Source organism: Ammospiza caudacuta, chromosome 35, assembly GCF_027887145.1.
Source record: "Ammospiza caudacuta isolate bAmmCau1 chromosome 35, bAmmCau1.pri, whole genome shotgun sequence".
Lineage (NCBI taxonomy): Eukaryota > Metazoa > Chordata > Aves > Passeriformes > Passerellidae > Ammospiza > Ammospiza caudacuta.
The window spans coordinates 2,386,537-2,397,624 of NC_080627.1; the positions used below are offsets into that span (position 1 = coordinate 2,386,537).

At 53.5% G+C, this 11,088-nt stretch overlaps 1 protein-coding gene across 1 annotated transcript; it reads right to left on the reverse strand.

Moving 5' to 3' along the window:
- Positions 1 to 600: 600 nt before the first annotated feature.
- On the reverse strand, positions 601 to 10,420 carry LOC131570500 (EH domain-containing protein 2-like). The gene is given in 6 exon segments (XM_058822856.1): positions 601 to 1,931; positions 2,949 to 3,107; positions 4,151 to 4,563; positions 7,002 to 7,043; positions 7,046 to 7,098; positions 9,965 to 10,420. Coding segments are annotated over 6 exon segments (1,596 nt in total). The 5' UTR covers positions 10,360 to 10,420; the 3' UTR covers positions 601 to 1,397.
- Positions 10,421 to 11,088: the final 668 nt, after the last annotated feature.

Sequence of the window (11,088 nt, forward strand, 5' to 3'; positions counted from 1 at the left end):
AGGAAGGGAAAAGTCCTGGCGCCCTTACGGACAGGACCGGAAATGCTCTCGCCGCCATCTTTGTAAGGGCCGGAAATGGGGTCGTTGCCGGTTCGGGAAGGGCAGGAAGTGGAGGCGTCGCCATCTTTGGGAGGACCGGAAGAGCTGGGCCGCCATTTTGGGAAGGGCTTGGACTGGTCCTGACGCCATCTTGGTGAGGTCGGGGGCCATCAACACTGAGGGGACTCAGTGACCCCGAATCTCCCCAAAACGGGCCCCAAATCCCCTCAAAATGAACCTAAAACTCGTCCAAAATGTGTCCCAAATATCCCAAAAAATGAGTCTGAAACCCCAAAAAAATTAGCCACGAATCCCCCAAAAAATGAGCCTTAAATGCCCCAAAATGAGCCCCAAATATTCCCAAAACTGAGCCCAAAAACCTCCAAAGATGAGCCCCAAACATCCCCAAAAATGAGCCCGAAATTCTCCAAAAATGAACCCTAAATGCCCCCAAAAATGAACGTAAAAACCCCCAAAAATGAACACCAAATTCCCCAAAATTGGCCCCAAACCCCCCAAATTTGCCCCTTTTCCCCCTCACCCCAAAATTCAGGACACTCCTTCAGCCTCGCTCTGCCTTTATTGGGGGTCCCTGAATTTTGGGGTGTTTCTAGCTGGTTCTTGAGCGGATATTTTTGCTATTTCTGGGGTATTTCTTGGTGGATTTTTGGGGTCAATAATGGGACTTTTGGGGTCACTCGGCAGAGCCCTTGTGCCTCCTCTTGGAGGGCAGCACCAGGGGCATTTTTGGGTGATTCCTGAGCGGATTTTTGGGGTTTCTCTGGGTGGATTTTTTAATGCTATTTTTGGCATATTTCTGGGGTATTTCTGGATGGATTTTTTGGGGGTTTTGGGGTCACTCAGCAGAGCCCTTGTGCCTCCTCTTGAATCCCTGATTTTGGGGCATTTTTGGGTGATTCCTGAGTGGATTTTTGGGGTTTTTCTGGGTGGATTTTTTTGCTATTTTTGGCATATTTCTGACTGGATTTTCTTTGGTTAATAATGGGATTTTTGGGGTCACTCGGCAGAGCCCTTGTGCCTCCTCTTGGAGGGCGGCACCAGGCGCGGCGGTGTCTGTGAATCCCTGATTTTGGGGCATTTTTGGGTGATTCCTGAGTGGATTTTTGGGGTTTCTCTGGGTGGATTTTTTTGCTATTTCTGGGGCATTTCTGGGTGGGTTTCTTGGGTTTTTGGGGTCACTCAGCAGAGCCCTTGTGCCTCCTCTTGAATCCCTGATTTTGGGGCATTTTTGGGTGATTCCTGAGTGGATTTTTGGGGTTTCTCTGGGTGGATTTTTTGATGCTATTTTTGGGATACTTCTGGGGCATTTCTGGGTGGGTTTTTTTGGGTTTTTGGGGTCACTCGGCAGAGCCCTTGTGCCTCCTCTTGGAGGGCGGCACCAGGCGCGGCGGCAGGTCGGCGGGCAGCCCCCGGCCCTCCAGCTTGGCCCCGATCAGGTGCCCGGCCAGCGCGAACTCCTCGTGGTCCAACATGCCGTCCCTGTCCACGTCGCTGAGCTGCCAGATGCGCCCCAGCACGGAGCTGGGCAGCTTGCTGGCCACCATCCAGCCCTTGGCCCTCCTGCCGCTCAGCTTGCCCCCGCTGGGCGCCAGCCCGTAGAAGATCTCGTCGTACTTGGCCTTGTCCTTGGTCACCACCCATTCGTCGTCGTCGTCGTCGTCACCGTCGTCGTCCTCGTCGTCGGAGCCGGCGCCGAAGGGCCCCAGGGCGCCGTCCAGGGCGCCGCCGCGCACGCCGGGCTCGCCGGGCGCCTCCTGCTCCAGCAGCGGGCCCAGCGCCGGCAGGTCCCGGCACAGCAGCTCCTCCAGGCCGCTCAGCAGGCGCCGCTTCGGCCGCGGCAGCCGCGACAGGTCCCGCGACAGCAGCTGCTCCTGGCGCCAGGGGAAACAACGTCGTCCCCAAAAACTCACCCAAACCCCGCTTCAGGCCACCAAAAAAACCCCAAAAACTCACCCAAACCCCCAAAAACTCACCCAAACCCCGCTTCAGACCACCAAAAACCCCAAAACTCACCCAAACCCACTTCAGACCACCAAAAAAACCCAAAACTCACCCAAACCCCGCTTCAGACCACCAAAAAAACCCCAAAAACTCACCCAAACCCCCAAAAACTCACCCAAACCCCGCTTCAGATCCCCAAAAAACCCCAAAAACTCACCCAAACCCCACTTCAGACCACCAAAAAAACCCCAAAAACTCACCCAAACCCCCAAAAACTCACCCAAACCCCGCTTCAGACCACCAAAAACCCCAAAACTCACCCAAACCCCCAAAAACTCACCCAAACCCCGCTTCAGACCACCAAAAACCCCAAAAACTCACCCAAACCCCGCTTCAGACCACCAAAAACCCCAAAAACTCACCCAAACCCCCAAAAACTCACCCAAACCCCGCTTCAGATCCCCAAAAAACCCCAAAAACTCACCCAAACCCCACTTCAGACCACCAAAAAAACCCCAAAAACTCACCCAAACCCCCAAAAACTCACCCAAACCCCGCTTCAGACCACCAAAAACCCCAAAACTCACCCAAACCCACTTCAGACCACCAAAAAAACCCAAAACTCACCCAAACCCCGCTTCAGACCACCAAAAAAACCCCAAAAACTCACCCGAACCCCGCTGCAGACCACCAAAAAACCCAAAACTCACCCAAACCCCGCTTCAGACCACCAAAAAAACCCCAAAAACTCACCCAAACCTCCAAAAACTCCCCCAAACCCACTTCAGATCATGAAAAAACCCCAAAAACTCACCCGAACCCCGCTGCAGACCACCAAAAAAACCCCAAACACTCACCCAAACCCCCCAAACCTCCCCCAAACTCACTTCAGACCACCAAAAACCCCCCCAAAAAAACCCCCCAACTGCCCCGAGGCCGGGTCCCACCTGGATGTGGCGGCAGTCGGGCAGGTCCCCGGGCGGGAGGCGCTGCTCGCTCTGGATGCGCCCCAGCAGCGCCGGCAGCCGCTGCTCCAGGCGCTTCCTGCGGGCGCCCGGCAGCGCCGGCAGCTCCTCCCGCAGCCGCCGCAGCAGCAGCGCCTGCACCTGCAGCAAACAGGTAACTGGGATTAACTGGGAGCGACTGGGAGCGACTGGGAGTGACTGGGAGCGACTGGGATTAACTGGGATTAACTGGGATTAACTGGGATCCAGCAATGATCCCCCAATGATCGCCCCCAGCAGCTCCTCCCGCAGCCGCCGCAGCAGCAGCGCCTGCACCTGCAGCAAACAGGTTACTGGGATTAACTGGGAGCGACTGGGAGCGACTGGGAGCGACTGGGATTAACTGGGATTAACTGGGATTAACTGGGATTAACTGGGATCCACCAAAGATCCCCCAATGATCGCCCCCAGCAGCTCCTCCCGCAGCCGCCGCAGCAGCAGCGCCTGCACCTGCAGCAAACAGGTAACTGGGATTAACTGGGAGTGACTGGGAGCGACTGGGATTAACTGGGATTAACTGGGATTAACTGGGATCCACCAAAGATCCCCCACATCCTCCAAAGCCACAGGGAGCTCCAGGACCGTCCCAAACCCTGCCAAGATCCCCTTCGATCACCCTCAAATCACCCCAAATCCCCCTCAAATTACCTCAAATCACCCCAAAACCCCCTCAAATTATCCCAAATCACCCCAAAACCCCTCAAATCACCCCAAAATCCCTCAAACTCCTTCAAACCATCCCGAATCAACCCAAACCCCCAAACCCCCCTGCTTGCCCCTCACCTGCACCATCCTGGCCCGCTTGACCAGGTTGTTGAGCTTGCGGCGCGCGGCGTTGCGCGGCAGCAGATCCGCCCAAATCCCCCTCAAACCACCCCAAAACTCCCTGAAACTCCCCTCAAATCACCCTAAAACCCCCTAAAATCCCCTCAAATCCCCTCAAATCCCCCCAAATCACCCCCTCAAAACCCCCAAACCCCCCTGCTTGCCCCTCACCTGCACCATCCTGGCCCGCTTGACCAGGTCGTTGAGCTTGCGGCGCGCGGCGTTGCGCGGCAGCAGATCCCCCCAAATCCCCCTCAAACCACCCCAAAACCCCCTCAAATCCCCTGAAATCACCCCAAACCGCCCCCCAAACCCCTCACCTGCACCATCCTGGCCCGCTTGACCAGGTCGTTGAGCTTGCGGCGCGCGGCGTTGCGCGGCAGCTCGCGGATCTCCCGGAACAGCGCCCGCTGCTCGGCCTCGAAGAGGCGCCGGTGGCCGTCCTGCAGCAGGGGCCGGTCCCAGAAGGAGCCCACGAACACCCGCGGCACCTCGGGCGCCTCCAGGGCGCGGCCCAGGCCCCAGAGCAGCGCGCCGTAGACGCGGAGCAGCTGCTGCGCGCCCACGGCGTCGGCCTTGTTGAGCACCACGCGCAGCTTCTCCTCGTGGCCGCGCAGCGCCGCCAGCGCCGCCGACAGCTCCTCCGACACCTCCAGCTTGTGCGCGTCGAAGAGCAGGATCACCAGGTCCGAGTGCTCGGCGAACCAGCGCAGCACCGCCGGGAAGTCGTAGCCTGGAAAAAAAAATGGGATTTGATCCTGAAATTCTCGCAGAAAGCCTTAAATTCAACCCAAAAACCAGCGCAGTACCGCCAGGAAGTCATAGCCTGGAAAAAATGGGATTTGATCCTGAAATTCTCGTAGAAAGCCTTAAATTCAACCCAAAGACCAGCACAGCTGGGAAATCGTAACCTGAAAAAATACAGGGGATTGGATCCTGAAATTCTCGCAGAAAGCCTTAAATTCAACCCAAAAACCAGCGCAGCACCGCCGGGAAGTCGTAGCCTGGGGGAAAAATGAATGGGATTTGATCTTGAAATTCTTATAGGAAACCTTAAATTCAACCCAAAAACCAGCGCAGCACCGCCGGGAAGTCGTAGCCTGGAGGAAAAAATGGGATTTGATCCTGAAATTCTCATAGAAAGCCTTAAATTCAACCCAAAGACCAGCACAGCTGGGAAATCGTAACCTGAAAAAATACAGGGGATTGGATCCTGAAATTCTGATGGAAATCCTGAACTTAACCCAAGAACCAGCGCAGCACCGCCGGGAAGTCGTAGCCTGGACAAAAATGGGATTTGATCCTGAAATCCTGATGGAAATTGTAATCAATCCGAAACTCAGCCCTAATCCCAAATCTCAGCCCTAATTCTGAAATAATTCATTGCAAGGACCAGGAAGTCGTAGCCTGGGGAAAAATGTGGGGCTGGATCCCGAAATTGTGATGGAAATCCCAAATCCAGCCCCCAAACCACCCTCCATTCCCCAATCCCCTTTTTCCCCCTTTTCCCCCTTTTTTCCCTTTTCCTCCATTCCCAAATCCCCTTTTTCCCCTTTTCTCCCTTTTTCCCCCTTTCCCTCCAATTCCAAATCCCTTTTTCCCCTTTTCCCCCTTTTCCCCCTTTTTTCCCTTTCCCCCAATTCCAAATCCCTTTTTCCCCCTTTTCTCCTTTTCCCCCTTTTTTCCCTTTTCCTCCATTCCCAAATCCCCTTTTTCCCCCTTTTCTCCTTTTCCCCCGTTTTCCTCCATTTTTTCCTTTTCTTTCTCTTTCCCCCCCAATTCCCAATTTCCCCATTTTCCCCCATTTTTCCCCATTTTCCCCCATTTTTCCCCTATTTTTTCCCATTTTTCCCCCATTTTTTCCCATTTTCCCCCATTTTTTCCCATTTTCCCCCCATTTTTCCCCCATTTTTTCCCATTTTTCCCCCATTTTTTCCCATTTTCCCCCCATTCCCAACCCCCCCCTTCCCCCCCCTTTCCCCGCCCCTCCCCCCCCCGGCGGTTCCGGATTTTGGGGTGGGGGAGGGGCGGGGGGGGGGGGGTTGGGCCCCGCCTGGAAATTTGGCGAAATTCCCGGGAATTGGGGGGGCCACGCCCCGGCCACGCCCCCACCGGGCACAATTCCCGAAATTCAAAATAATGACTCAAAATCCGGCCCGAGAACCCCAAAAAACCCCAAAATTACCCCCAAAAACGCCTCAAAATCTGCCCCAAACACCCCAAAATCCCCCAAAACACCCCTAAAATTACCTCAAAATCACCCCAAATCTCCAAAATTTCACGAAAAACGCCTCAAAATCTGTCCCAAGCACCCCAAAATATCAAAATTTCACAAAAGACACCTCAAAATCTGTCCTGAGAACCCCAAATATCCCTAAAATACCCCAAAATTCCCCCCAAAATGCCTCAAAATCTGCCCCAAACACCCCAAATATCCCTAAAACACCCCCAAATCCCCCGAATATCCGAAATTTCATAAATTCCCTTCCCCAGTTCTGGGGACCCCTCCCCAAATTCGGGGACCCCCGCCCTTTTATCCGCAGGCAAATTTCCAACCTCAGTTCTGGATTTTGGGGGATTTTTTTTGTTTTTTTTTTTTTTTTTTTCCCAAATTTTTTCAGCCCCCCCCTCCCCAGTTCCAGAGACCCCTCCCCAATTTCGGGGACCCCTCCCCAATTTCGGGGACCCCTCCCCAATTTCGGGGTCCCCTCCCCTTCACGGACAGATTTCTGATCGCCTCCCATGGGATTTATTTATTTTTTTGATTTTTTGGGGATTTTTTTTTGGGTTTTTTTCTGGATTTTTTTGGCTCCCCCCAGTTCCAGGGACCCCTCCCCAATTTCGGGGACCCCTCCCCTTCACGGACAGATTTCTGATCGCCTCCCATGGGATTTTTTTTTTATTTTTGTGGGATTTTTTTGGGGGTTTTTTTCTGGATTTTTTTGGCTCCCCCCAGTTCCAGGGACCCCTCCCCGGTTTTGGGGACCCCTCCCCAATTTCGGGGTCCCCTCCCCTTCACGGACAGATTTCTGATCACCTCCCGTGGGATTTTTTTTTTTTTTTTTTTTTGGGGATTTTTGGGGGTTTTTTTTTCTGGATTTTTTGGCTCCCCCCAGTTCCAGGGACCCCTCCCCGTTTTGGGGACCCCTCCCCATTTTGGGGCCCCCTTACCCCTGCAGAGCCTCTGCCTGGGCCCCGCCAGGATCCCGGGGTGTCGATCAGGGTGATGCTCTCCAGCACCGGATTGTTCAGCGTGGCACAAACGAACCTGGGGAGGGACAAAAAAAAGTTAAAATAAACCCAAAATAATCCCCAGGTAAACCCAAAATAAATCCAGAATAACCCCCCGAGAAACCAGCCCAAAAAACCAAAATAAATCCAAAATAAACCCAAAATAAACCCAAAATAACCCCCCCGAAAAATCCAGCCCAAAAAACCAAAATAAATCCAAAATAAATCCAAAATAAATAAATCCAAAATAAATCCAACCCCCTCAAAAAAACCAACCAAAAAAAAACTAAATTAAACCCCAAATAAATCCAAAATGAACCCAAAACAAACTCAAAAAAAACCCAAAAAAACCCCAAAATAAACCCAAAATAAACCCCAAATAAACCCAAAACAAAGCCTCCAAAAAACGCCAAAATAAAGGCTCCAAAAAACCCCAAATAAACGCAAAATAAACAAAAAACCCCACCAAAATAAACTGAAAATTCATCCAGAATAAATCCAAAATAAACCCAAAACAAACCCAAAACAAACCCCCAAAACCCCCCAAAACAAAGCCCCCAAAAAACCCCAAATAAACCTGAAAAAACCAAAAACCCCCACCAAAATAAACCTCAAAATAAACCCAAAATAAATCCAAAATAAACCTCAAAATAAACCCAAAATAAATCCAAAATAAACCTCAAAATAAACCCAAAACAAACCCCCAAAACCCCCCAAAATAAAGCCCCCAAAAAACCCCAAATAAACCTGAAAAAACCAAAAACCCCCCACCAAAATAAACCTCAAAATAAACCCAAAATAAACCCAAAATAAATCCAAAATAAACGTCAAAATAAACCTCAAAATAAACCCAAAATAAATCCAAAATAAATCCAAAACAAACCCAAAACAAACCCCCAAAACCCCCCAAAATAAAGCCCCCAAAAAACCCCAAATAAACCTGAAAAAACCAAAAACCCCCCACCAAAATAAACCTCAAAATAAACCCAAAATAAATCCAAAATAAGCCTCAAAATAAACCCAAAATAAATCCAAAACAAACCCCCAAAACCCCCCAAAATAAAGCCCCAAAAAAACCCCAAATAAACCTGAAAAAACCAAAAACCCCCCACCAAAATAAACCTCAAAATAAACCCAAAATAAACCCAAAATAAATCCAAAATAAACCTCAAAATAAACCTCAAAATAAACCCAAAATAAATCCAAAACAAACCCAAAACAAACCCCCAAAACCCCCTAAAATAAAGCCCCCAAAAAACCCCAAATAAACCTGAAAAAACCAAAAACCCCCACCAAAATAAACCTCAAAATAAACCCAAAATAAACCCAAAATAAATCCAAGATAAATCCAAAATAAACCTCAAAATAAACCTCAAAATAAACCCAAAATAAATAAAAAAAAAATCCAAAACAAACCCCAAACAAACCCCAAACAAACCCCAAACAAACCCCCAACAAACCCATTCCCGGTGGATCCCAGCCCAGATCCCACCACAGCTCTCAAGGTGCGTCCTGGTGGATCCATCCCAAGGTGGGTCCCACCTCACCAGAGGAGGAACCCGTCCCTGGTGGGTCCCAGCCCAGATCCAAGGATGGATCCTGGTGGATCCGAGCCCAGAACCCAGCCCAGATTCCACCGCACATCTCAAGGTGGATCATGGTGGGTCCCACCCCAGAACCCATCCCAAGGTGGGTCCCAACTCTCCGGCTGAGGAACCCGTTCCTGATGGATTCCACCCCAGCTCACCGGTTGAGGAACCCATTCCCGGTGGATCCCAGCCCAGAACCCATCCCAAGGTGGGTCCCAACTCTCCGGTTGAGGAATCCATTCCTGGTGGTTCCCACCCATCTCACCAATTGAGGAACCCATTCCTGATGGATCCCAGCCCAGAACCCATCCCAAGGTTGGTCCCAGCTCACCGGCTGAGGAACCCATTCCCGGTGGATCCCACCCTAGAACCCATCCCAAGGTGGGTCCCACCTCACCGGTTGAGGAACCCATCCCAATGTGGATCCCACCTCACCGGTTGAGGAACCCATTCCCGGTGGATCCCACCCCAGAACCCGTTCCCGGTGGGTCCCAACTCACCGGTTGAGGAACCCATTCCTGATGGGTCCCAGCCCAGAACCCATCCCAAGGTTGATTCCACCCCAACTCACCAGTTGAGGAACCCATTCCCGGTGTCTCCCAACTCACCGGTTGAGGAACCCATTCCCGGTGTCTCCTAACTCACCGGTTGAGGAACCCGTTCCTGGTGGATCCCAGCCCAGAACCCATTCCTGATGGATCCCAACTCACCGCCTGAGGAACCCATTCCCGTGTATCCCAACTCACCGGTTGAGGAACCCATCCCTGGTGGATCCAAGCCCAGAACCCGTTCCCGGTGTCTCCCAACTCACCGGCTGAGGAACCCGTTCCCGGTGGATCCAAGCCCAGAACCCATTCCCGGTGGATCCCACCTCACCGGTTGAGGAACCCGTTCCCGGTGGATCCCACCTCACCGGCTGAGGAACCCATCCCAATGTGGATCCCACCTCACCGGTTGAGGAACCCGTTCCCGGTGGATCCAAGCCCAGAACCCATTCCCGGTGGATCCCACCTCACCGGTTGAGGAACCCGTTCCCGGTGGATCCCACCTCACCGGCTGAGGAACCCATCCCAATGTGGATCCCACCTCACCGGCTGAGGAACCCATCCCAATGGATCCCAACTCACTGGTTGAGGAACCCGTTCCCGGTGTCTCCCAACTCACCGGCTGAGGAACCCACCCCAATGTGGATCCCACCTCACCGGCTGAGGAAACCCATCCCAATGGATCCCACCTCACCGGTTGAGGAACCCGTTCCCTGTGTCTCCCACCTCACCGGCTGAGGAACCCACCCCAATGTGGTTCCCAACTCACCGGTTGAGGAAGCCGTTCCCGAAGGCCTCCAGCTGCCGGAAGGGCTTGCTGGGATCCACCACCAGGGCGTTGCCCGGGATCAGCCCCGGCGCCGGGCCGTGCATGACGGCCACGAAGCCGTCGGCGCCGGGCTGGGGCCCGGGGCGCGCGCCGGGCAGCGGCTCCTCCAGCAGGTACCGCACCAGGGAGCTCTTCCCGCTCGAGCGCTGGCCCAGCACCAGCACCATGGGCTTGGCCTGGAAGTCGCCGGGGCCCAGCGGGGGCCAGCGCAGCCCCGCGCGCCCCAGCAGCTCCTCGGTGGGCAGCAGCTTGGAGCGGTACAGCGACGCCAGGCACTCGGCCAGCGGCGACGCCGCGGCGGGCGCGTGGCGGGCGCGGCGCGGGCGGCGGAACATGGCGGCGTTCGGGGGCGCTTGGGGCGTTTGGGGGGCTTTGGTGGGGTTTGGGGGCTTTTGAGAGGGTTTAATGGGGGTTTGGGGGGATTTGGGGTGGTTTAATGGGGGTTTAATGGGGGTTTGGGGGGGTTTAATGGGGGTTTGGGGGGATTTGGGGTGGTTTAATGGGGGATTAAGGGGGGTTTAATGGGGGGTTTGGGGGGGTTTGGGGGGGTTTAATGGGGGTTTGGGGGAGTTTGGGGGGGTTTAATGGGGGTTTTTGGGGGGGTTTAATGGGGGCTTGGGGGGGTTTTGGGGGGGTTTAATGGGGGCTTGGGGGGGTTTGGGGGCTTTAATGGGGGTTTGGGGGCTTTTGAGAGGGTTTAATGGGGGTTTGGGGGGATTTGGGGTGGTTTAATGGGGAGTTTGGGGGGGTTTAATGGGGGTTTGCGGGGGTTTGGGGGGGTTTAATGGGGTTTGGGGGGGTTCAATGGGGGTTTGGGGGGGTTTAATGGGGACTTGGGGGAGTTCAATGGGGGTTTGGGGGGGTTTAATCAGGATTTGGGGGGGGTTTAATGGGGGTTTGTGGGTGTTTAATCGGGATTTGGGGGGATTTTATGGGGTTTTGGGGGGGTTTAATGGGGATTTGGGGGGGTTTGGGGGGGTTTAATTGGGATTTGGGGGGGGTTTAATGGGGTTTGGGGAGGTTTTGAGGGGGTTTAATCGGGGACTTGGGGAGGTTAGGGGGGG